This window comes from Mya arenaria, chromosome 5, assembly GCF_026914265.1.
Source record: "Mya arenaria isolate MELC-2E11 chromosome 5, ASM2691426v1".
In the NCBI taxonomy this organism is placed as follows: domain Eukaryota; kingdom Metazoa; phylum Mollusca; class Bivalvia; order Myida; family Myidae; genus Mya; species Mya arenaria.
In genome coordinates, this window is record NC_069126.1 from 6,474,357 (window position 1) to 6,502,346 (window position 27,990).

Sequence of the window (27,990 nt, forward strand, 5' to 3'; positions counted from 1 at the left end):
TCGCCATGAGTCGCTGTCAAATCATTTTGTTCTACTCTAGGCCAAGGAAGAATTCACATGCGGAGGTGTTTCTTGCATGCAAAACGATAAAGGATATTACAAATGCATTTGGAACTCAATTGGATCTTTAAAAAAGGGAACGTATACTTATGTTTTCGATATAAAGTTCATTACAAAGGAAGCGTGCTTCGTTGGAAACTTCACAATAGGTAATTTATTATACAACACAAATATTACTCAACTTGATATAATGTGAGGCTATAATATGTTTTAATTAGTTTTTGCTTATGAATTATATCGGAGGATTTATATTATGAAGACACCTTTAGAGCTTAGCCAAAACTCAGATATACTGACTGCTTTGTATAGATTGATGTAGATCTATAATCAACTTAATTTGTATGTTTACAGATGTTTACCAAACCAGTGAAAGCCTTACTTTGGAAAATACTTATAGGACTCAATACAGCGGACCAGATTTGAATTTAACATGCATTTATACCGGGAATCGAACTGTGAAAACGGTATCTTGGTATCGTAGCGGCACTTTGGTAGGGGCTGTGTCTCCTAGTTGCGAAATTCTGATGCGCCCCCACTTCGGTCGCTACCAGTTTGTTTGCCCGTCTCCTTTTGAAACAGTTTTATCTGTTGATAAATTAGTTGTTAATCGAACTTTAGACAGATGGACGTGCCGAGTGGGTTTCGGATTTGGTAATGTTCTTGAAAGTAACCCTTTGGATATGCTTTTGGAAGGTAAATGTTCGTTTCATCTTTATTGTTCATTTTCTCGTAATAAAGAGACAGACAAAAATATAAGAATGTATCATGTTCTTTTTATAAAGCATAATAAACACAACAAGAGTCAGAAAAAATATATATAAATATTTCCAATTGCAGGCATAACTACTGAAGGTTAGGATCAGCCTTTAAGCAATTCTGGAACAGAAAAGGTTGTTGGTGGAGTAATTGGTGGATTTGTGACCGGATTGCTGGTTGGTATTGCATCTGTATTTCTCGTTAACAAGATGCGTGTAATCGGGAAATGCATGGCTGAGAAAGAGACAACAGGTGAGAACCTGGAGACACCAAACATACATTGCTACGTGCATCTGGTGGGGATCATTCCCGAGACCTTTCGCTTTGCAGGCGGCCAGTCACCATAAAATCTAGCTCCATAGTTAGACAGTTTAAGTGGCGATATATATATTAGTAAACGAACACGACAACAATAATAATTTACCTAGATGTTTTAACGTACAATTAATTTCTAAGTTATTGTTTAATATAGATATGACGACGCATGTTGCTGCTGCTCATCAACAGTAAGTTTTTTATGTTATGTTTTTACGCTTTAAATACATCCAAAGTATGGAATTCTCAATCTGATCAGGCAAGTTCATTGACAGTAATTGTGATTGCAACAATATCAACACTTCCTTATATCACGATACTTCATAGACATAATTACAATTGTACTACAATTTAGCTCAAGAACATTCAAATTTTACTAGGAACGATATCGAGTTGATTGCAGACAAAACGCAAACCCTCGAGGTTGAAAATTATGGAAACGATGAGTACGAGAATTCGGACTCACTTGAACAACCAAAAACGTAAGTGTTACGTATACGATAAATGAACGTCTTTATACAACGCGGGCATGAGGAATACTTACTTAAGTTTCACGAAAATGAACCGTGACGAATATAACTACATAACGGAGTCGATCGAAAACTATCGGGCTGAAAAAGTATGAATTACATAAGGTTGCTACCTTATTTACACAGATTCGCAGTCTCATAGTAAGTAAGTAAGTACATATTTTTGTAACAAAAACAAGATGCTTTTTCAGAGAGTCACTGCCCTACGAAAATGTGCAAGAACAAGATACGAAAACTGTTCCAAATGAAGGTGTCAAGTTTTATCAAAACACCAGGGGTACACCAAGATCTGATCAGTAAGTGATTTCAACAATATTAATTATTTGTTGACTAATCTAAGCACTCCATTTATTTGCTGAAATGCAAGTGTTTCATCCTGCTCTTCGTCTTTAGGATTGATGGTGAGATTCGATCCTACGAAAGATTGCAAGACGATCTTAGGGAGAACCAACAGCAGTATGATATCATCAGGCAATATTAGATGTCTGGCGAGAAGGAATAATGCTGGAAAATGGTTTATCTTCCAAAGACCAAATACAATAAAATTTTCAATGTTGTATCACATGGAAATCATCGTGGCTTTATAAGAAATGACGCCTCACTGACTGTTTATACACGATTCTTAAAATCAACATACGTATATTACACTGATATGTATTATCTATAAAAAAATAAAACCATTTTGTCTTTGGATATTCAAAGTTTTATTCGAAATATCGGAGGCACACTTTTTTGTCTTAAATATAATTCCACCATCGGTTCTGGAACAGAAAAAGGTAGATGTAGATAGTGGTAATACTTTCAGTGTACATTTCACTGTGAAAAGAACATTATTTTAGACCTAAATCGTATCAATTGACCGCTGTTAATACGATCATGCTTGTTCAGTGAATTTCTATTCAGACATTTACATGTAAGCAATTATTTAAAAAAAAGTAAACGCTTAAATGCAAGTGGCTCCTCATAGCGAATTGCATGTTATCCTGTTTTTCAATTTTTCAATTCATTTACATCACATATCATCCTCATAGAACCTTAAGTTCTTATGCGACTTTTCGGTTTGTGTCAGTTGGCAATGGCCAAACGATGCGCGTGTACTCTCGGAGTGTATGCTTCGATTTGGAACCTACGTGCCAGAAGTGCTTATTTATGGTGCACTCATTCTTCTAACAGCATAAGTTCTGACATTGATTCAGCGTCTAAAAGAAAATATGACACTTAATAACGAAAACATATTGATATGATGGTGAACAGTGTGGATACAATTATGTATTTATCTCATGTGCTGACAAGGATGTTGATTGAGACTTAGACAGGAATCAGTAAACTAATTCTCTCAAAACATACATCGCCACGTCTGGCAATTAAGAACATTAAGATCAAGATGCAAAGCAAAGAGTTGCAAATTGTAAAAAGGTAGTGGAAGACTACTGGAGCTGATTAATGCCTTGGTTTAGTCAAATGAGTAAAACTAATTGGTATAATTGGATGCATTAGCATGTAAACATTTTATACCTGTGTTAATTGGGTTTTTTTTTTTATATAAAAATGAGTTTTCATACTTTTTCAGTGTTTCACCCTAATGTCATTTTAGGATGCCTCTACCGACTAGTTAACGTCGAGAAAAACCTGTTATTTAATTAACTTGAACTGTGTAGTTGCTCTTCAAAAATATTAGCAGACATTTCTGAAAAGCCGAATTTAAACACATTGCTTGGTTAATAGCTGATGAGTGGAAATGGTTGTCGTTAAGAGATACGACAGAGCGCTTTGTTATAGCTAAGTCATAGCTTCTATGTTCTTGCAGATAAAGATCAGCTATCTTGACAGTCATAGTAATTTACAGCCGAAAGTCGTTGCTCTACGCTCTTACAGAGGAGGCTCTGCTATCTTGCGTTATTATAAAATAAATATGTAAATGAAAGTTCATCAGAGAAAGCACAGCTTTCTGTTGATTCATAGAGATCATTTTAAAATCAATAGATTTGGATGATTCGGATTTTTTGTAATTCATTATTAATAAATCAATCAAAGGCAAGAAACATAGAAAAAATGGTTATTAAAAAATCTTCATTAATTCTTTGTGATTATTTATTTTAGGCTCAATCAAAATCATTATTATACACTCAAAATGTCTTAGTAATTATAAGTGCGCATCCGCTCCGCACACATTACATAAAGGTATCAGACATGGCGTTTTTAAATTATACTTAAATGATGTACAAAATTCTAAACTCCAAAAAACAATTTCACAAATTCACTTTTTTGACATTGCGAGGTTTATAAATAAAGATTTTAGTTGAACGCAATAACACAACTCAAACTGCAATAGCTTGATATAGTTTACATTTTATTAGCAAACTAGCAGTACCCTTTCCAATGATGCAACAATTATATTGCCTTACCAGGTACCAACATTCTTACCTCATGTAAAAGCTCGATAAGGTGACAAGCTTATCTGAGCTTTGCATACCTTAAATAAGGCCAAAATGAATGATGAACAATGGATTTACATTTAAGCTCATCCTCTTTTATAATACGTTCAAAGCCTTACTTTGAGAAGTTATCGTATGATGTTATATATACTAGTAGCACACCACTAACGGCTGGTGTCACCGCTAACGTTTATTTTGGACTGGAATTAAGAACACCATTTAGTATACATATAAAAGAAGACGTCACAAAACTGTTTGAGCTTCGTGTTTTACTCAAAATTTGCTTCATGGCGATATATGTGTAAAGAAAGTCATTGTTATTGTTGTTTTCAGTTTTTTATTCTTTTCTTATGGAATCAAAATCAAGGGGCAATATTACAAAAGCATCTTAAGTTAAAATTGTGTATTTTTCTTAAATTCAACAATTTCTTGAACTGTGTTAGTTAAAAAGGTGTTATGTTTAGTGTACATTCTGCAATTAAACCAAGGAAACATGTGTTCTTGAAAATTAAAACACCATTTCAAAGAATAAGATTCTTCAAGAAATATTACAATTAAATAACAATACACTTAATGTTTTTGTGAAACCAGCGTACCATATGGACCGAATTTGGCGTACCAGTGATTATTGTGTTTTCCATCCTTTCAACAAACGAAATAAATTGAATCGAGCCAACTGTAAGGGCGCAAGTTTGTGTACAAAAGTAGCGTCTTAATAAAGGTGTAAGAGACTTAACACAAGGATCACATTCGAGCGGATGTTAGCAAAGTCCACCAAAATTACTACAAGTAAATACAATAAACTTATTCATGTAAAGTATTTTGCTGCAAAGGTATACTTAATTTAATAATCATACTAAATTGTGCAATTGTTAGGTTTATATGTGTATAATAATATTAATATTATCATTAATTTGAAAACCTTTATGACAGGAAAACAAATGTATCACTGTCAAAAGATAAACATCTTGTAAACAGAATGCTAAGGATATTACACATTATCACTTCGATCGCTTGCAAATATAAGACGACGCGGAAGTAAATTGTGAAATTTGTTAAATGTAAACAAATATACTTAACTAACAACATACGAAAATAGTCATGAATAGAGGATGTGATTTAAATTATAAATTATGGCTACGTTTTTCACATTTGGAATTCTGCTTGCGTTTTCCAGGAGTGGTGATTATGTTTTCTTTTGTCTATGAGTAACCTGCAGTCTGTATTAGATTTATAAACACAAATGCATTAACATGACATGAACTTGTACAGGCATGTTTTATTTGCAGAATGCTTTGAGTTATCGGTCAATCAAGACCCTAATCCCGCATATGAACACGACCACGTCACACTGAGTGCACGTTACTCAGGATTTGAGGAGATCGAACATCCGACTCGTGTTGTATGGAGCATAATTTCACCTTTGCATAGTGTCGGACGAATACTTTTACCTGGGTGTACTGTATTTGGCCCTATTGATAATAGCGCGTACAACTTTACATGTTCCGAAGACGAGTTTACATGGACTATTCTCAACGTCAGTCGGTCTCAACAGGGTCAGATTTGGAGTTGTACTTTAGCCACTAACGTCAGCGCTGACCACGCAGAACTAGCCTTAAAACTGCACGGTAATAGTATATTAACTGAGACTGCTATTGAATTTGATCAACTGAATGCAATTGTATGCTCAATTATTACATTACATTTTAAAACATGTTTATCACAGTAGACAATGGCATAAGGTGTGCAATTTTGCATTATATCGATGAATTGAACTCACAAATGCTTTCGTTAAGGAATATTGCACCGGGTACTTTCGGTTTCACTTCAAACCTAACCGATGTGCACTACAGTCCTTCCAATCAGTACATATTGTGCCCCAATAACAAGAAGTCATTTGCATTCGAACATAATATGCAACTTTTTGTCTCTGAACATAACAAAAAAGATCGTAGCATGATAAGAAAGTTCGTTGCATTAGATGATAATATGATAAAATTTTGAACGCAATATGAAATTCTTCTGTCTTTGAACAAAATTGCAAGTCTATTCAAGTATAACAGTTTTTGAATTATTTGTCCTATTGTTGCAGTTGAAGTTTCATCTGTGCAGTTAATAAAGCCAGTAGAAATTGAAGTAAGAGAAACGGAGAAATCTAGAGTACTATTTGAGTGTGTATCAGATGGACTTCCGGCTCCAACCATTCGTTGGTTCATGGATAACAAAACACCAAACAACACTGACGATGAGGAAGAGCTTAAGCTAAATAGTTCAAGTATAATTAGCGAAATCGTTCAAAATGCAGATAACACTTACCATGTGAAGAGCCAACTTCATTTTACTGTAGATCGAAAATATGATGGAATGGAAATCTATTGTACTGCAAACAACACTGCACGTGTGTTAATTTCGACAAGACGCCCCGTAATTCGTGTCCAGTGTAAGTAAATATGAAACAATTGTTTTCGACGAATACAGCTTTTGGCTCAATCTTTTATTTCACATTTTATGCAACCAGCCTTTACATTACGAAATTATCAAACATTCATTTTCAGATTCGCAATTGTTCATTGAAAATCCTGTAAACTGTGGTGAACCTGCAATTTTGAGATGTAGAAGTTCTTCTGCAACAACATCAATCTGGAACTTTAAACTGAACGGCAATTCAATTGTCAGCAGCACCACTATTGACTTTAATACAGTGTACAGTGAATCGACAGATTTGGATGGAACTATTACGCTCGTAGTCCGTAATACAAGTGTACACGATCGGGGAAGCTACACCTGCCAAATATCTTCATATCCTGAGAGTCAACCCGTGGGACTGGAATTTGAATGTACGTTAAGTAACTTAAGTACGCTATAATTCGATACTTCTTCTTACAAGCTTTTAAAACAATGAAAAATTCTCGAATTTAATACATTTTAAACGCTAATGAATATCTCTGCAGGTAAGCCTAAAGCGTTGGAAATAAATGTGACAGTTGATGCAAAACTACACTTCGTGATTGACAATGTGTACCCTATCCCAACGGAATTGGTCGTTACAGTATTCAGCCAGGTATGATTATACTTCATTATAGGAACCAATTGTATCCCGCGTCAAGTAAACGAAGTGTGCACAACGCCATTAAATCGTACCAAGTCGCTATTACACGTTTTGTCTTATTCTAGTTCAAAGAAGAATTCACATGCGGATATGTCTCTTGCAAGCAAAACAATGAAGGATATCATAATTGCGTTTGGAATTCAAACAGATACTTTAGAAGGGGGACGTATACTTATGTTGTCAACATGCAATTCATTACAAAGGCGGATTCTTTAGCTGGAAGCTTCACCATTGGTAATTCAATTTGTAACAAAATTACTACAACGTATAAAATGTTGTGAGATCTTTTCGCTTTCACATGATTTAATGATTAATTGCTATTAAATTATACCGGAGACAGTATACTATGTCGGCACTTGAAGTAGATCTATATCAAGTTGAACTTGAATATTTACAGATACAAATTCCAGCAATGAAAGTCTTACTTTGGAAACGTCTCATATGGTTCAAGACAGCGAACCAGATATAAATTTAACATGCACTTATACCGGAAACCGAACTGTGTATGTGGTATCATGGTATCGTAACAGGGCTTTAGTAGGAGCTGTGTGTCCTAGCTGTGCAATTCTGATTCCCCCTCATTTCGATCGGTACCAGTTCATATGCCCGTCGACTTTTGAAACAGTTTTGTCTGTTGAACAGTTAATACTTAATCAAACTTTGGACATGTGGATGTGTCAAGTGGGCTTTGGATTTGGCGATGTTCTTGAAAGTAGTCCCGTGGATATACTTTTGAAAGGTACATGTCCGTTGCATTTTTATAGTTATTACTTTCGTAATTAAGGACAGACATAATAGTCATTTATGATTTATAATAATATTTACATAACGTAAACTCGCGGTCAAAATTATCTTTCTTTGTGAATAACGGTTGTTTGTTAAAATATTTAATTGAAGGTCTAGTTACTGAAGGTCCCGAGCAACCAGTAAGCATTTCTGAAAAGGTCAAGCTTATTGGCGGAGTAATTGGTGGATTTGTGACCGGATTGCTTGTTGGTATTGCATCCGTATTTCTCGTTCACAAGATGCGTCTAGTCGGAAAATGCATGGCTGAGAAAGAGACAACAGGTGAGACCCTTGTGACACAATATATATATATATGTATCAATAGTCAGCTTATATAGCAGGCTGTATAAATTGATATGATCAATTAACGGGGTTTATGTTTGACTTTTGTCTACTGAACTTGTTTCTCTGGTTTTTCGTATAGACATGTGCATCTGATGGGGATCGAACTCACTATATTTAGCTAGGAACCACTTTTTCGCCCATATCAATTATTCGCCCACGTAATAAAATCGTTGTTAAGCAATTACAGTATGATTGTGTTTCATACAAATGATACCTTGTGTTCAAAAGGAGGTACCCACGCTAGAAAAACTAATGTTTTTCTCTGAAAATAGGCTATTTATCAGGTTTATTGAAATTAATTCCTGCGGGGATTATCGAATTTTCCACTAAAAAAAAAACAAATATGAACCAGTAAAGTATATATACGTAATGTATACTTATGTACATTTATTGACAGATATTTGAACGGGAAAAAGTCATATCTAGATTTTGATCATTTGTAGATATTCCGGCGAAATTGGCTGCCGCTCATCAACAGTAAGTCTTTAACGTAAGGTTTATAATGGGAGGCCAAAATCTAATTTCCGTTTAATATAAATAAAAGCCTTTATAAAACGCGTCCAACAGCTATGATTAAAAAGAGCATAGATGTCATTAAATCGTTAAATAAGTAACGCAGGTGCGCAGTCTGATAGTCAGTAAAACACATCTTTTTATATCATAAACATTCTGTTCATGTTTTTCAGAGAATCACTGCCCTACGAAAATGATAAGGAGCAAGATATTAAAACTAATCCAAGTGAAGGTGTCGTATGTTATCAAAACACAATGGGTACAGCAGGATCTGATCAGTATGTGATCCGTTCTTTGAATAACATGTATCCGCGGAGAGTGTTTTTTTCTTTTCAAACCCTCTACATTTTTTTGTTCAGATAAGGGTGTAACAGCCGTTTATTCGTTTTTAGGACTGCTGGAAATACTAAACCATACGAAAGTTTGCAAGAACGTAACCAAGAAGAGTATGATGTCATCCTGCAGTATTAGATGAATGCTGTGTACTCAAACACTTCCAAGGAGACTGAAATCGCATAAATGGACTGCTTGCTTAATTCATTTTGATATGACATTATCATGGATTGGATAATTAAAAACGATTAAAATCACTGAAATTGAAGTTCATCAAAAGTCGAATGCATATTTTTGTCTCTATGTTATCACTGAGATTATTTTTGATTACATTCCATCCTCATAGAATCTTGCCCTCTTGCTGGGCTTTTCGATTTGTGTCAGTTGACGAGGAACAAATGATACGGGGGTTCTCTTAGAGTGCATGTTTTGCTTTGGAGTCCACGTGTCAGAAGCACTTATTTTAATAAGAACCTTCTTCTTGCAGCATAAATCGTGCCATAGTTTCAGCGTCTAAAAGCAAACATAACACTTATATAAGTGACAAATACATTTTGCTATGATGAACGTGGTGGTTATAATATGACATTTGTCCCATGTGCTGACAAGAATATTAGACTAAGGAACACAATTAAAAGATCATAACATACCTCGCCAAGTCTGACAACAAATAGCCCTAAGATCAAGATTCCGAGCAAAGAGTTGCAGATCGCAAACAGGTAGCGGAAGACGAGTTGAGAATCGTCAATAGTCAGGAAACCAAAAATCCACGTCAGACCTGCAGAAGTTGATTACTTAATTAACTTTTCAATGACGCTATGTTAAGCCATGATTTGAATAGATGAATGAAATAAATTGAAAAAGAACGTTCAGTAGTAGATTATACGTAGAAAAATGTACATCGTAAACCCTCCGATCAGTCCAAACTGTCTATGATTTTTCTTGTTTTGATTCAGTTTCGTGTGGTCATGCGAGCATAGTTTGACTGTGATGAGGAGGAAAATGAACACGTTAACGGCACAAATTAAGGTCACCGGGATGATTAAGGCAAACGTAAGTGGGACCCGCTCCATTCAACAACAAGCTTTAAGGAAGAAAAAATAAGACGCAAATGTCATGTTAATACGTAATATATTTCATGCCATTATATAAATTTAAAATGTTCCATGTGCGGTAATTGAATATGGAATATATTAAACGAGTTTATTAAAATTGTTATGCCTAAGCAAAGCCTATCACTCATATGATACTCCATTTAGATGATAAATACTGAGTTGATGATTTACACCACTAGACACCACTAGACACATATAGCGTGGCTATATAAACCGTATGTTTCCAACGCTATTCACGCCTTTGAGGGGGATAGTGTCAAGTTCAAGGGCACTGTTACTTAAAATAGAAAAATGGTTTCCGTCCAATAACTTAAGTAAGAATTGATGAACAGTTTGTTTAAAGTTGGTGTGTTGGTAGCTTATGTGAAGAGCTAGCTTGAAATTTCTTTTGATGGGGGTGGAGTCAAGGTCAAGGTCACTGTTACTAAAATTGGTTTCCGTCAATTACTTAAGTAAGATTTGATTGATAGTGATAAAAGTTGTTGTGTAGGTAGCTTATGTAAAGAATAAGCTAGGTTATGCTTTTTAGGGTGGTGGGGCTAAGGTCAAGGGCACTGTTACTGAAATAGAAAAATGGTTTTCGCCCAATAACTTCAGTTAGGATTGATGGATAATGATAAAGGTTGGTTGGAGGTTGCTTTTGGGAAGATCTAGACTAGGTTAACTTTAAACTTTATAACAAATTGATGGATAGTGATGAAAGTTGTAGTGTAGGTAGCGTATATGACACGCTAGCTTAGGATTGCTTTTGAGAAAGATTGCATAAGGTCAATGTCACTGTAACTTCAAGTCCGAAAATAGTTTTCGCCCAATTACTTTAGGCTGCTAGTTTTTCATACATCATACAAGAAATTATTTGGTTATTATTTCTGATTGCCCATATTAAAAACCTGGTTTCGTCGCATTGTGGCGTTTCAAGTTCAATATTAATTTTAATTTAAATCACATACTGGTGGGCGAACTAAACAAAAATGTTTGTTACATATCTGGTATTTTTCGTGATATATTTTGCGAATATTTTTCTTATTTATCGATATACAATATGAGACATGATGTATGCATATTTCATATCCCTGATTAAACTGCTGATCTGTGATTAACACACACACACACACACACACACGCACACGCACACGCGTATTATATACATATATATATCCATAACCACATAGAAATAAATTTCACGCATTTTTGCAAAAACATCTTGGTGATAAAACTGTAAATCATGTTAAGTTATTCACCAAATTGCGATTTATGAGTACAGCACAAGTTTAAAGGCATTATACAATCAGAAACACATTATCAAGTAGTTAACAAGCTTTGCACACACAATGTACATTAATTTCAAGGAAGCAGATGATCTCATTAATTTTATGTGTAATCTCAATGCATCCTTGCGTCCAAAACTCTTGCCAAAGAGGTCGCAGGTTTATGGTTTCTCTCCCGTGTGTACTTGCACATGGCGGGTAAGTTTCGAACTTTCTAGGAAGGTTTTCCCGCAGATTGGGCAGGGCTTCATATTTGACGGTAGATCGAGTAGATGACGAACCACCGTTACATCTGAAATATAAAAATAAATACTGTTAGCCTCATTGTAAGTCCTCATTGGTAATTGCCTTTGGATATAAATAACCAATCTTTTAAACAAAATTGCCGCGGAGGGAACGTGACACTTATGTCTTTGTTTTCAGTCAAACATGGGACATCATTTCGCAATCTATAACAACCAGAGTTATGGACCTTGTTAAACAAGTGCATGTTGTCTCTGGCAAACGACCCACCGTCCACGCCTCTTAAGACGATGAAAATGACCCCTACTCTAAGATAGTATCCCAGACGGGGAAAAAACAACATATTGTTAAATTATCATTTTCGGACATAGTTAAAGGCATGCCAATTATATCACATGATATATGTACTTAACTATGTATTTGCTGGAATATTTAATATAAACATTGCATTTACTAGATTGTTGAAGTTGCATATGTTACTTATGTGTACATGATTGACATACTAGAAATGACGTATCAGAAAATAATAATCTAAACACAAGCTACCAATACGTCACAAAAGCACAGAAAAGAGCACCACAAACAGCTATCAATCCTCGTCCGTCATTCTTGCAATATCAACAACAATAGCTGAAAAACAATTTGTATAAGTTAATTGCTGTTCATACATATCTCATGTTTATGATATGCCCTTTATACTCAGACTTGCGAATCAAATCTTTTTAAGCTTATCTTGATTACTCTAATCTCTGCAGAAATGTTTTTCAACAAAAATGTACATAACTTTGTTTGTCATGATTTTGAAACCAAAGAAAACATCAAGGTGACACAATGCCATTGTAGTATGTTTTATATATCGTTACCACACACATTAATCTGCATCTATACTTAGAGGCGTAACCTTATTAAAAGGAACCATTTTAATTGGTTTATAGTTAAGTCGGCTAGCCTCCGAGAGGTATCATTAAGATAAGTTTTGAATGCAATTTTATTTCCTAAATCAATAACTTTCTGTGTAACCTTTTGAAACGTTATATTTAAATGCAAACCATTAAACTATTTTTAAAACATGTTATGTTTTTCAAATCCGAAACAAAATAATTTCAAATATGGGATGGTAGGGTTATTATTGGTCCAATTTCAAATCCACTGTGTTCTGATTTGTAAACAAAGCGACCATATATTGACAAATAATCGCCTAGAGGTGGGTATCTGATTTTCAATAGCCGGAGCTACCTCGCAGCCTCGGTCTGAGATTGACTTACAATACAACTTTGGAAAAAAACCCAGTTCAGGAACTAGGACTTATTCTGTAATGGTTGCCTGTTCGTTTAACAATAAATCTTCGGCCCGCGTATAATGAAGTTTGCCGGAGCTTTCCGAGTAGCTACGACCAACTGTGGCTACGATTCGCTAACACTGTTTGTTGTTGACAAAATTACGGATTTATAATTATAACTGTTTATGAAAAATAGGCAATGGGCAGTTTCGTCCACCCAAAACTTTTTTTTACAGCATTTTAAATAAAATGTCCCCTTTAAATTGGAAAAGTAATAGCATTTAGGCAATAGTCTGTGCTGACCACAATTTTTGAAAATTCATTAATGTAGGTGCAATACCGTTGGTTCTACATTCGACAAACAAATCATATCCGTGTTTTTATTCAAGGGCACAAATTGCATGTGAAAAAATCCCTATGTGTGATTGTTCATGAGTGAAGGCTACACTACGAGTTACATGCAAAATAAACTTTAACATACAATTTGTTTACTATTAAGACAAGAGCCACAACTCATGTTAGCCCAAGTGAAATGTGACAAAAATGGCTGGTGCAAACCAGCCCATGCTCAGGTCAAAACACCTATGATCGTTTATATGGTTTGATGCAATACTTTAGGAGCTACAGACGACTACATACTCATGATAACATGAACTCAACTTTCAACATAAATCTAGTGTTTATTAAATGAAGCGTAATTACAGCAAATGGGTAAAGTCAATAACAATCAAAATCCTTTGAATCAGCATTTGATATCATATTAGTAATATATATAATGTGTTACCTGCCCAGATAAAAATCTGACGCGAAAGCAAATGTTTCATGTGCCGACTAGGCTGGTCGGATAATTTGCTCATTGATAATTTTTCTTGCATATCTCAAATGTTTATTTTGTGTTAAAATTAACATAAAAACCCCAATGTGTATGCATTCTGGTAGTAGAATTATTGATCCCACATCCATTTCACAAAATCGCATGTGCAACCTTTACTGATATGATGCATAGTAATTTTATTTTGATGTTAAATAGTTCCTCTAAAAAGCCATTTTAACATGATTTATTTCGTATAATGATTTCAGTTTTTGTTATATATATTCAGTTGTGCTAATTTCGATTCCCAAACTAATGATAAAAGAAGTGGCTCTATTGCGCGTAAATCACCACAAAAAGAAACAATACAGCCATTTTCACCTTATCACCAGAATGATAAAAAATACATGTATCGCAATTACAAATTGAAACAAAACCGAAAGTATTATCTAAATCATTACTTAATTTGGATATCACGTGACTTACTGAATACCAAAACTTCTGTGATGCTCTATATACTAATGATTTGCATTTTAACTGGGAAATTTTTGGTTAAATCTTTTTTCTCGGTAGTATGCAAATCAAGAAAAAAAAACAGTAATAGTATTAAAATGAATTAAGTTTTAGTGGGATACGAAGCCACGTCGGTGAGGTCAAGAAAAAAGACACCAACACATGAACCTCTAGACTACGAGAACTCTAATTTATCTAGGTGATATTTTGACATCTTTACCATTTGATAATTTTATTTTAGAAACAGGAGCTTTTTTCTATATGTGAAATTTCACTTGAATTTCACTTGAAAATGCTTAGCATTTCTCTAGTTGCAAAGCGCTATGCTCCGCCCACTTCTCTAACTTACTAGCATACAGTGAGTTAATGGTCCAGGTTAGAAATATCAGTGGTATTTCCCAAACAATTCTCTTGAACAATCATCGTGTGGACCTCGGGAATCTATCATACAGTCTATGAGACTATATGATAGTTCTACACTCACTCTTATTGTTTTCTCTTATTATTTAACCATAAGTCGCACTGGAACTTTAATGTAGATTCTGTATCGATAAGCCGATTACCGATAAACACGATGTTTGTATAAAGCCCACGAACACGTATTAAATGCAAGTAGAAACAAGATATATGATTTTGTACTTCGTTTGATTTACTTTTGGTTTTTCTTATTTATAGCAAAATGTTTTAAACAACATCACAAAACGCAGAAAAGGCGCATCATATATAGAGAATAATAAGATAGTGACGTGGATGCAGAAAGTTTATCTGGCAAGACGGACGAATTCATCGGGTAAGCCGATTTCAATATGAATACAAAAAAGGAAGCCTATTAAAAGTACATACACTTAGGAGAGTAACCACACAATTATCCAACCATTTAACTTTAATTCCTCAAGTCAAAGATCACGGTTGAATATCACGAGTGTGTAAACAATCGGCACATGTCCAATTTATTTACAATACAATGTAATTCAGAACTGCGCCGGCAAAGATAGACTTCATTTCTTCAGTAAATAAGATGTTGTTATGCACCACTGAAATGGAACAAACGGTCATGTTTCATCATTTGTGGGTGAAGTAAGTGAATATGAAAACCTATAGCCAATTTCTTTTATCATAGGCATTTTTATGCTGACAGATATACTTTTCCAGGCGAGTGATTGTTGCCGGACGATAATAAACGGTCATTTTCATCATTTGCGGGTGAGTAAGTATTCATATAAATGTATTGCCAATTTCACTTGTCAGTGGCATTTTCATGCTGAGTGATGATATTTACCGGGCGAGTGATTGTTGCGGTTGGTTGTTGGTGGACTATTGATTCTGAAGCACTGTTTGTGCTTTTCCTCTGACATTTAAGAATGGAAAAGAAGTCCGTATTCGCGGTCACATGACCAACTTACTTAAGATAAACATCACGTGGTCAACTTATCAAACAGAGCACGGCACCTAGTTATTTGATTGATTTATATGCAAATGCCAGATCACGCACACACACGCACGCACGCACGCACGCACGCACGCACGCGCGGGCGCGCACACACACACACACGCGTGCGCAACTTTTTTGTCAACAAGTAAACTTCAACTGTGTTATTTAATGTTTATTTTTATTCGTATATACTGCTTACATCATAACATCTATGCCGATTGTTTTCTTAGATAAATTTTGTTCATACATGCATTTTGTGTTTCCAAAAGATCTCTCATTTCCCGAAGTTACTAAATAGAGCATAATTAACGGATTCATACAGTTGTTATCAAAACTTGTTTTACTTTTTACAACAATACTTTGCAAAATACCTAAACTTTGTATCACATGCATAAAATATGATAGGATTAATAACGCTATTCAAGAAGGGCATGCGCAGGGCAACTTGTATTACAGGAGAGAGTTCAAGGTCATAGTCCCGTGATTCACTACGCAAAGTAAAAGTGGCGGCAAAATATGGCGTTAAACATACGACAAAACAACCCGTAACGGCTAAAAGCATCATAACAATTTTCCTATCAAATCGTTGCTCAGATATTGCTTTTCTGTAGAGGGTTCCCGGTTCAAAATCTCCTAGATCTTTGTTAGAATGTTTGCTTAACAGGTTGTCCTCAGATTTGTATGGCCTCAATCGTTGAAGGCGGGGCGAACTCGAGTTTGAGGATATTTCAATGCTTCTATCCATAATGTTTTGGGACGTTTTCAGAACATTTGACCTGATATTTTGTGTTATGTTTCCCTCGAATGATATTGTATCAAGGTCGAGAACAGTCACGTTGGGTTCGACGTTGTCGGCTTTTAAATACACATTTGGGCCTGGATTTCGCCTTGCTGTTCGAATATTCTTTGTTTGACTTCTATGGTGCCGCAATACTTTAAGTATCCTTCCATACATAAATAAGAACGTTGCCAGTATAACAATAAACGTTACGCCATCGATCAAGTGTGATATCAAAACGACATGTTGTTGGTTTTCCTCAACTGAAATAGTACAATAGTTTCCTATGATGTACGACATATTGCCGTAACTCCACGATATATTCACCCTTACAATGTCACTGATGATAAACACCCGTGCGGACATAAAACTCGAAACGATAACAGCACAGGTAACGAACAACTTTGCCGACTTGGTACTGAATTGCCATCCCTGTGGTCGGCATATCTTTCTATACCTGCAAATATGCAAACACTTTCCATAAGTCCATTACTTCAATACTGTTATCAAGGCTTAGCAATGGTGTCCTTTATTGCAAACTATTCCGTGATCGTCCAAGATTGTCAACATATTGCAAACCTAAGAAACGTAAATTTTATGGGATTATACCAATTTATTTCAGTTCAATTGAAAAAAGGCATTGAATCAATCTCGAGTTCGTTACCTTGACATGAACAATGTTATGAATCAACGACTTTGTAATGGAGAAACGGACACCTATAACATTATATGCCCAAAATGTATGTCAAAACATTAATACCTAACATTATTTACGTATGTTTTTTTTTATCATTATCTCTTTCAAAGAGTGTTACAACTACAAACTATTACCTGTCTAATGAAATGGACCACAATATCATGGCGGATGAAAGCACAATCATGTGGTTAATATAGTAGGCCCCTTTACAGAGGAACCGTTTTGATTGATCGATGTCCACAAACAACGCCCCGACTGTTGTGTTAATCAACATACACGCCAACAAATCAAATATTCCTATTGCAGTTATGAAAACTGTTGTTGATCGCTTTTTCGGTCTTGATGCGTAATATGTTATAGTCAAGATATTTTCAACAATGCCAGTTACACTTTGAATTATTATCCATACTATCAGAGGGATGTATTGTTCAAAATGGTCTGTTGCGGCGCTCTCCAAACTATCCTTGTCGTATGCAGACAAATTGCTTTGAAACATCTTGATAACACTACGTAGCTTTTAACAACATTTATCACTCCAAAACTATCATGTCACATATTTCAAGCAAGTATTGGCAGTTGAAATGAAACGACTATTGTATATTTTAACAGTAGTATAACAATCAAGGAAAGGAAGGAAAAACATTCTTTGACTTCGTCACTTCCGCATTAAAACATAAACGGAAGATCGAACAATTGCGATTCAAAAGTTCGTATTAAGTACAGACTTACTCATACCTTCAGTCAAGATTGTATTAAAGAATGAGAATGAAACATGAACAAAAGGCCACTTTTATTTATAATGAAACAAACATAGACGGTGACATGTGGTTTTTTCCAATGACCTCGGTATCGTCAGTTCTGAAAAGGAAGAATAGTATTTTGTATATACAATTCTATATAAACATACATTACTGTCGAACAAAGGTTAAATTAATTATATTTTATTTCCAACTCAACTCAACTCAACTTATCTTTATATCCACCATTAACGGTGATATTCATATTATGAACAAATAGTTACTATGAAGACATGATATCTATATACATGATATATGTACATACACAAAAATTAGCATATTATATCAACATGCATATTGAGATTGTGTTTGTATCCTTTGCATCAAACTTTAGGTAAAAGTCTTGTATCGAACACAATTATGCACTATTCACGAGACAGTTATAAATAAATACAAACGATCGTCTCAAGAATTGTTTTCGCACTGCTTGGTAATTCTGTACACTTAGTTCTGACCCAAGAAGTGCTAAGAAAAACATTACGCTGTCCATTGCCAACAGTTCTTGCGCAAGACCCATGTCCATTTCCATGACGTCAGTGATTAGACGCCACCTTTCACGCTCATGTTTGGTGCACCCGTGAATGATGTGTATATCCAAATTGTCAGTAACTGTTTGACATCCATGACATCGTTGTGGCAATTGTGGTGGCCTTTTGCACAACAGCTTTGCAATAAACATTCGAATATGTTTATATAAGTTTAAGTCAAATATATCATACACTGTTGCTCTACTTACACGCGGTTGCAAAATTTTGAATAGTCTATAATCCTCGTCTGACAAAGTTCGTGCTGACCATAATGAGGTGTCTTTCAATGAGACAATAGTTTTATCTGTATGTTTCCATTGACGTCTAGAGGGAATTCGTTCTGGATTAACTACAGCATTGTTGATAAAGCTTTGAAGCCAATATGTACATAGGATTTTACATATATTAGGAATAAAACCTAAAGAAACATTTCTATCTGTTACAAACTGAAAGTATCGTCGTAGAAAAATATTCTTAGTGGTACATTTAGAGTCAAGACAAAGTATCAAATGTAAGAATAGCAATTTCTTAATGATCGCCGATGAATACAATTTATGTAGCCCAAGCATTGGTTCACACATATCAGATCTCGTGCGAAAATGAAATCCCTGAATTGTCTTAACCATAAAATGTTGTAAGCGATTAACTAAAGCTATATCGCTTTGTACAATATTATTCCATATTTCACTACAAAAGAGAACAATTGACATTATGACTTAAACATAGAGATTAACCGAAACTAATGGATTAAGACCATGTGGATGTACACCTTGAGCAGTCATTGCAAAAAATGCATTTTTAGCTTTTTGGCATCTCTTCAATGTGTGCTTTGCACTTCATGTTAGAAACTTGTTCCACACCCAGGTGGTTCGCACTATTAGTTTGAGGGATTATCTGGTCACCATATTGCAACTTTGGGTGGATCACGTTTCCTTGTAAATACGATTATTCCTTACTTGTTTACATTCATATCTATTCGCCATGACTTACAGTAGCGATATACAATGTCCATCATTTTCTGAAGATTCAAGGGAGATAACGCCAACAAGGCAATGTCATCGGCGTATGCAGGATTGCCGGACTTGGTTGAAAGGACACAGCAGCCTTTGTTACTGATCTCAAGATCTCTCAGAAGGTTGTCGACGTAGATTAAATAGTAAAATGTAGATAAAACACCTCCTTGGCGAACTGATTTTTGTATGTTGATGCTATCTGATGTATCGCCATTAAGCTTTATAAGATTATAAATGAGATAGGGTAAAATAATGAGCATTCAAACATGCTTAGACCATACCGAATAGAGTATATGTTTAGCATCAGATTCCAAGTTCAGAACCTACAGAAAACAAACAACCGTCGATAAAGCACCACAACATTGCCAATAATTCAACGTCTTTAAAATGTATACTGCTGGCACTTAGATTACTTATTATTACATTAAAAAGCTTAACAAGCGTATCACATTGTAAGTTCATGAATTATGAATCTTTTTATGGTGTATGATATACTTATTCCATGTTAGGTCACAAATGCTATTTATTGCTTTGTGATTTCGAAGACCCAAAACCTACCAGCAGGATGACGCTTAACATACGGGTACTGACTGTAGAATTAATTTGATACTATATACACACGCTATGAAGTAGCGACCAAACAAGAACGCTGTAGAGAGAACGCCAACACACGTCTGTTTTTGTTTTCAGTCGAAAAAAGGGCATGATGCAACATTTATTCAACTCAGAGTAGAGGACCTAGCTGTATATATGTATACGTAATTATGTGTACTAAGATTCATTTAAACATGTTTAAACTGTTTTTAAAGTAATGGTTAAGTTGCATGCATTTGCATAACGACGAAACCGTCGACGATACGAGGTTATGACCGTAGCCCAAATATGCCGTCGACGATACGAGGTAATCACCATAGCCCAAATATGCCGACGACGATACGAGGTTATCACCATAGCCCAAATATGCCGACGACGATACGAGGTTATGACCACAGCCCAAATATGCCGACGACGATATGATTGTTATTACACTACTCGGATTATGTTATTATTTTGAAGAAAACAAAGAAAAAAATATACTATATAAAAATGTCAAAATATGGTTAATTTCTCTTTTCATTATAATTTGCGTTGATAGATTGATCATACGTTTATAAATCCATTGTTTTAAATGATTGTTGTGATAACTGGTTACATTTTTGCGATTTGGTAAATTGGTTCTGTGTTCTCTGCACTTTAATGGGATATTTATCATATGATATTACATATACCTCATTTATCCATGTTTGTACTGCAATAAGTAAAATAAAGGAAACTTGACTTGATTTGACTTGAATGCAACCATGAAATGCCATTACATTTTGAACATTGCCTACAAGCCTATTAACATTATTTCTTCTTGGAGACCCATAATATGAAATATATTATTTTTTTCAAATATTAAAGAAACTCATATGGGTACAAACTTAGAACTAAAAGATGTCCATGTATATAAAAACAAAACAAACAATGATTGATAAGAAAATAAAGAAAAGACCCGTTAGCGGTTGGATTAATAAAAACACACACAGAAAGAAGTGTTTTCTGCAAATTCCCAATCATCATTTATTTAACAAGATGTTTTCCAAACACCGGTTGTGGTTAGCGCACTCGCTTCGGATCTAGACGTTCCGGGTTAATAAAAGGCCTGTGCGTATGTTAGTTCGGTCTGTGGTCATACAGACGGACGAATGGATTTTCTCCGGGTATTCGCAGGTACTTTCGTGCATCACCGTGCCAACAAAAGTGACTTAGCATAAGTAAATATAATTTTCTTTACAATAGCTGTAAAATAAATCAAATTTAAACTCAACAAGGCATCAAAATTTAATAATATGGTTTAAAAAGCCATCAGATTCTTAACTCCATTGTTGGTCGGATTTCTGACTTAAATAGCTAAACATGAATTATGAAATAAACTCTAGCTTCTTCTCGCATACAAAGTAGCATTTTTCGTGACAGTCCAGGTCAGCCCAATGCCAGTCATAATCGGCCCAAAAGACAAGACAGTCCTCTATAATGTTATAGGCGGCGCTGTTCGGTTCGCCTTTACAAAAGAAATACGCATAAATGGTAAACAAAAAGTTTTAAGTGCTGCCATCGTTTTGAAATAGACAGATAAAAACAAAACTGATAAGACAATTATGTCAAACTATATTCAGCTTGCACATTTTATAAACTCGAACATATGTAAAGGTTAAAATAAGGCCATATTGCAAGATATTGTGAAAGCATGATTGCAGCGTACAGAACTAGAGTAAATGAATAAAAGTTCTTGTTTAATGAAACATGTTATCATTAAGCATTAAATACATGTTTTCCTCATATGACCCATGAGGATTAACTGTGGCCAGTTGGCGTGATATAAATATGTCAATGTTTATCCGTAATCAAATGTTCATTATTTAAGACTAGGAAAGAAGATCAAAGAACGTAAAAGGACTGATGTTATTTAAAACAATCTAGCTTTTCAAAGACACAATATTAAGAAGGAATATAAAATGTTCTACTAACACGAAACTCCGCAATGCAAAGAAACAAGGTTTTTTTATATGGGAAATTAGAAATTATAGCCATTCTTGTATGAATTAGAAAAAAGTAGCGCACTGTCTCTTTACTTTCATGAAAAAGTGAACTAAGTAGAAAGCATCTTTAGTACCGTATTTGTTTAGTTTCGCCGCACTTAGATTCATAACCTTGACCTAGACCTCTTTCTCCTTAAAAGCAATCCAAGGGTAGCTCTTTACATTACCTATCTTCAAACCAAGTTTCATCACTATCCATCAATCATAATTTGAGTAATTCGGAGGAAACCGACGATGAACGCCCCAAAACGACAAGCTCAGTGTAATTAGCCTTGTAGATGAAAACCTGGTTTTTTCTTCTTTTAATTCACTTAAACCCAACCCCTTTTCACCCTTATCTTCAGTTATATAAGTTAATAGGTGTCTTATGATACCACGAAGACATTGGCAACCATAGGCTTTTGACAATATATATAGAAATTTAATTGCAATCGGTCAAAATGTGATTTCCCTCTTATAATCCTCTTTAAATGCATGCATTTGAGTAGTCCTTGTTTTTTGCATTAAATTTTGTGAAACATGTTTAAGCATCTACAACTTGAATCAAAATCTGTAAATTGTACACTTTGGGCAAAAAATTAAGTAGTTTTGTCTTCTGTATCGACACTCCGATTTGGTCGGGTCGCGTGTGTATGGTCAATATCTAATTTATATTTAATTTAAGGTCATATCATTATTTTTTTTACCATATTAATATGATCATAGCGGGCTCGTACTAGGCATTGTACATCCTTTTCCGTTACAGTAAAAGTCAAAATATATCACGCACTGTACACTACAAGAATTACACAGCAAGTACGTTATCTTAGCATTGTATCCGTGTAAAGCATATTACATGTAAATAGTTTCCATGTCACAGTTTGCGTGTATAGGTTGTCTTTCGTTCGCAACCTTGGTCTCTTCCTTTAATACCCGAAAAATGTCGAAACGTTCGACCTAATTTTGCCCGCGTAGAGAAATACATCCTTCTCCGAGGTCACGGCGTCATCACCAGGCGCAGCCATTGTATAAGAGATGAAAGTCCCTTGTTTATACGAACTCATCGACGATTTACCGAAATAGTAATAACTTTTACTAGACTTTTATCGCATAACCCCCCCCCCCATAAAAAAAAAACGAGACGAGATTGGTGCGAAATGGATGCATGTTTGCACATCAAACGAGACAGATGATATTGGTCATAAAAATCTTCACAAAATTATAACGTTTTGTATAAGAATTTAAAGCGTTTCTTTCAAAACCAAATACATAAAAAAAACCTACAAGACTCATTTCAAATGAAGTCAAATCGCAGAGAAATATTTATTTCAGATATAAATTACATTGTATAAAAAAACTTCCCGTTTAACCTGTTTTCACTTTCCAACAATGATTGAGTCGTCCATGCTGAAAGTATAAATAATGGCATAATATGAAACAATCCATGAACTCAAAACAAGGGAAATGCTTAAAACACGGAGTAAAATTACAATATTTAAGGATCTAATATGAACAATCATCATCATCATCATCATCATCATCATCATCATCATCATCATCATCAGCAGCAGCAGCAGCAGCAGCAGCAGCAGCAGCAGCATCATTATCATCAGCATCATCATCATCAGCATCATCATCATCATCAGCATCATCAACATCAGCATCATCATCAATATTAAAAATATAAAATGTGCTAAATAAACTTACGGCATTTCACACACAAAATAGCATTTCTGGTGGCAGTCCAAGTCAGCCCATTTCCAGCTGTAGTGAGCCCAGTAGACCAGGCAGTCCTCACGGATGTTGAGTGGAACGCTGTTGGGCTCTCCTAAATATGGTAAAGTATATTAATAAACTTAGGGCTTAAAAGGGTCAGCAATTAACAAGACTTTCGAGTGAAATTTTGTTTGATTCTCATAAAATATGGCCGAATATCTTAATAAATATAGGTATTCAGCCAATAACTAGTGGTACATTGTTACACTCTCTTGATATGGCAGAATCAATTAAGAAATATAGGGCTTAAAAATTTCAGACATTAATAAAAAAAAGAACGTTATAGTTATAAAAATCCAGAGTTTTACTTATTACCATACATGTGCGTACCATTTGATTTCTTGAAATATTTTTGTACGGTGAATGTAATCGTATGTGCACAATGAAGACGGCGGGGAACTTCAAGGCGATCGAGCAAAACATCGACATGTTTCTTCGTACACTTTTACTAGAAGGCTCATACAAATATTGGAGCATATGCCAGCTTAACAAACATAAGCACATGGCAACCTGTTAAGGTGCCAGTCAGTGTTTGGCTCATATAAATGATTGGAAATATCTACAAAACAGGTGTACAAGTCCGGCAAAAAATGAACTAGTTCAGGAACGCATGGCGAGGCAGACAAGTCCGGCACAAATAAAACTAATTCAGGAACACATGGCGAGGCAGACAAGTCCACCATAAATGAACTAGTTCAGTAACACATGGCGAGGCGGAAAAGTCCGGCACAAATGAAATAATTCAGGAACACATGGCGAGGCAGACAAGTCCGCCACAAATGAACTAGTCCAGTAACACATGGCGAGGCAGACAAGTCCGGTACAAATGAACTAGTTCAGTAACACATGACGAGGCGAGTTAGACAAGTCCGCCACAAATGAACTAGTTCAGTAACACTTGGCGAGGCAGACAAGTTCGGCACAAATGAACTAGTTCAGTAACACTTGGCGCGGCAGAGAGTATGACCACATGACAATGCCAATAATACAAAATAGAAACATATGACTGCCTTGAAACCCTATAAAGGCATACATTGAATAATTATTTGATTCTCAGACAAGCGGTGATATCAAATGTAAAATAAATATAATTGGAAGAAGTTTATTTATCATTATACTCCAGTGCAACAGAACTGCTCCAAGAACATGAAGACATGTTTTGTTTTCTTGTAGTTTATAGTGGCCATCAGAAGACCTACTGCTAGTATTTTGGATTAAGATTTACTTTCATTATTACTTTTAGAAAAGTATTGTGGTTTGGCCTGTGCAAACCTGTTTAATTTACAATGGTTCTATGATAGTTTGTAACCAACATATTTATTAATATACTATATACTATCATATAAATAATAATATTTTCACGTTAAGTTACCAATGTAATTGAAAAAAGTTAAAATATCAGTCCTTGTGGCTGAGTGGTTAAGGCATCGGTTTACTTCTCTTTTGTCACTGTACAGGCATGGGTTCGATCCACGATAAAACCAGAATAGTTTATTTTATACTTACAGTGTAACTTCAATATCATAGAGTAAAACAATTATAAAATAAATGTAGCACTTTAGACTTACCTGGACCCCAGTCTGTGTAGATGACCTTCTGATTATTGACATTCCAGACGAACACCCCTTCGGTTATTTCATCTGTAGCTCCAAGCCAAACATGAGCATCTCTTTCTGTGGTAAAAATGTACATGTTATAGTCAGATGACCTGAAATAAAATATAAATGATTTGGCATAGCGAACTTAGAATACAACCTCATTGGCAGACCCATTTGTTCAACGCAAAATTTAGCCCGGGGAGTATGTATCGGTTAAGTGGTAGAAGGCAGAAGTCGAAGTTCTATATGACTAAGCTTAATGATTTATGATTTCCTATCTGCAATTTAATTGACTGAAAATATACGCAGTATTCTAAGCCAGATACATGGCGGACTTAAATATAAAATATTGAGGAGAACATCATTAAACGCATTATAAATCGGTACGTTATATCACAGATCTAAGACCAATAACAATCATACACCCAAATATGATATTATTGTTTAAAGTAACGTTGAATGAGGCGTGTATAATTCGTAATGATAACATCATATACAAGTCTTTCTGAATTGGCTTATAACACGTATTTCTTGTTTCATTTTCATAATACTATTTCAGTTATATACGAGCTGCTTTGATGGTTTGCCCGGAGGATCGGTAGCATACATATTGCTCATGAATGTCTATAGTAAGCAGCACATACCATTGGCGAACCTGTTGACAATGAGCCCCTTGATAAACGCGTTCTCTGAGTTATCAGTGACATCAGCAAGGTAAGCGTGTGGATGCGTTGAACAAAACGCCTGTAGATAACAAAGAAGTTTGTTTTAAAAGCAAATAATATGATTAATGCACAAAAGAAACTTATAAATTTTAATGTACTATTTTATTTAACTCATTTGTTTGTGTACAGATATTAATATATGATATTATAGATTCAAATTAAAGGCTGTGTGGCCATACATTCCCTAGTTAATAAACACGGCAAATATCTCATTGCATGCCACGAAACATGGCGCACTTTTGTTGAAAATTACGTTTATATAATACGCTGATAACGTCCCAGCATACAATGCGATATTTTGGTGCTTTTATAAATTTATCCAGTATCATATATATATATATATATATATATGATGCCATTGATTTTTTTTGACATATCATGATTCTATTAAGTCATATCTGCCATGCCAGTGCATTTGATACTATCAAGTCGTATTTGCCATTATTCTTTCCAGTCATATTTGCCATAATTCTATCCAGTCATATAGTCATATTTGCCATGATTCTATCCAGTCATATATTTGCAATGATTCAATCTAGTCATATCTATCTTGCCAGTAAAGAAATAACGTTGCCAACGAAATTACCGTTGATTCTATCCAGTCATACTTGTCATGCCAGTGAAGAAAGTAACAGCTCTCATCGTGATGCTCCCAGCCGCTGGGACACTGGCCAACAGCAACGGTAAATACCGCTTTTGTATAAAGAAAATATAACCTTTTTAAGATACTATTAAAATGGATTTAACCTCGGCGCTAAATCGGAACTTACCACAGACTTAAATTGGATGCATTCCAATGACAGTGTGTGTGTGTACGTGTGTGTGTGTGTGTGTGTGCGTGTGCGTGTGCGTGAGAGTGAGTGAGTGAGTGAGTGAGTGAGTGAGTGAGTGAGTGAGTGAGTGAGTGAGTGAGCAGAAATATATAAATATTGTTCTAATAAATATTAAAACTTTACCTGATGCAAATAAAAGCTGTAACATAGTTAATGAAACACAGGTCATCATTTCACGATAAGACGTTTAAAAATAGTCGTCTTCTGCACTACATATTTACATTATAAAGATAATCAGCACATATTCAAACTAAGGATGGACAGAATGATTTTGAATAAAAATGTGCACCTGCAAACGACTACTATGATTATCAGTGTGTGGGTGATTAGGGCACTAACACATGTAATAGAGTTTGAAGGGGTTGGGGTAATCACAAATGTATCAGTGTTTAGGAGATGGGGAACTCACGCATGTATCAGTGTGTGGGGATTGGGGCACTCACGCATATATCAGTGTTTGTGTGTGTGTGTGTGTGTCTGCGTGCGTGCGTGCGTGCGTGCACTCATTCATGAATCACTCACACATGTATAAGTGTTGTTGAATCATGGCTCTCACACATGTATCATAGTGTGGGGGAGGGGGGACTCACACATGTATCATAGTGTTGGGGAGGGGGGACTCACACATGTATCATAGTGTGGGGGAGGGGGCACTCACACATGTATCATAGTGTGGGAGAGGGGGGACTCACACATGAATCATAGTGTTGAGGTGGGGGGACTCACACATGTATCATAGTGTGGGGGAGGGGGCACTCACACATGTATCAGTGTTGGGGAGGGGGACTCACACATGTATCATA

At 35.3% G+C, this 27,990-nt stretch overlaps 3 protein-coding genes across 4 annotated transcripts; 1 reads left to right on the plus strand and 2 right to left on the minus strand.

Annotated features, from left to right (window-relative positions):
* Positions 1–5,076: 5,076 nt before the first annotated feature.
* On the plus strand, positions 5,077–10,040 carry LOC128234019 (uncharacterized). Of its 2 annotated transcripts, XM_052947960.1 has the most exons (11): positions 5,078–5,278; positions 5,386–5,724; positions 6,189–6,536; positions 6,652–6,933; positions 7,048–7,157; positions 7,271–7,439; positions 7,603–7,944; positions 8,103–8,273; positions 8,780–8,813; positions 9,023–9,127; positions 9,242–10,040. In XM_052947960.1, exons 1-11 carry the CDS (start codon positions 5,230–5,232, stop codon positions 9,318–9,320), a joined length of 2,028 nt encoding a protein of 675 aa, XP_052803920.1. In that variant the 5' UTR covers positions 5,078–5,229; the 3' UTR covers positions 9,321–10,040. The 2 variants fall into 2 exon arrangements, with proteins under 2 accessions (XP_052803919.1, XP_052803920.1); XM_052947959.1 differs by having other exon boundaries at positions 5,077–5,278; positions 9,023–10,040.
* A 6,003-nt stretch (positions 10,041–16,043) lies between these two features.
* LOC128234020 (5-hydroxytryptamine receptor-like) lies at positions 16,044–17,864 on the minus strand. Its single transcript, XM_052947961.1, has 2 exons — positions 17,453–17,864; positions 16,044–17,078 (listed from the first exon to the last, which is right to left on the minus strand). Exons 1-2 carry the CDS (start codon positions 17,812–17,814, stop codon positions 16,184–16,186), a joined length of 1,257 nt encoding a protein of 418 aa, XP_052803921.1. The 5' UTR covers positions 17,815–17,864; the 3' UTR covers positions 16,044–16,183.
* A 5,700-nt stretch (positions 17,865–23,564) lies between these two features.
* On the minus strand, positions 23,565–27,382 carry LOC128234022 (perlucin-like protein). The gene is made up of 6 exons (XM_052947964.1): positions 27,311–27,382; positions 26,941–27,047; positions 26,274–26,373; positions 25,600–25,704; positions 23,963–24,083; positions 23,565–23,662 (listed from the first exon to the last, which is right to left on the minus strand). The coding sequence occupies exons 1-6, from the start codon at positions 27,357–27,359 to the stop codon at positions 23,632–23,634; spliced, it is 513 nt and encodes a 170-aa protein (XP_052803924.1). The 5' UTR covers positions 27,360–27,382; the 3' UTR covers positions 23,565–23,631.
* Positions 27,383–27,990: the final 608 nt, after the last annotated feature.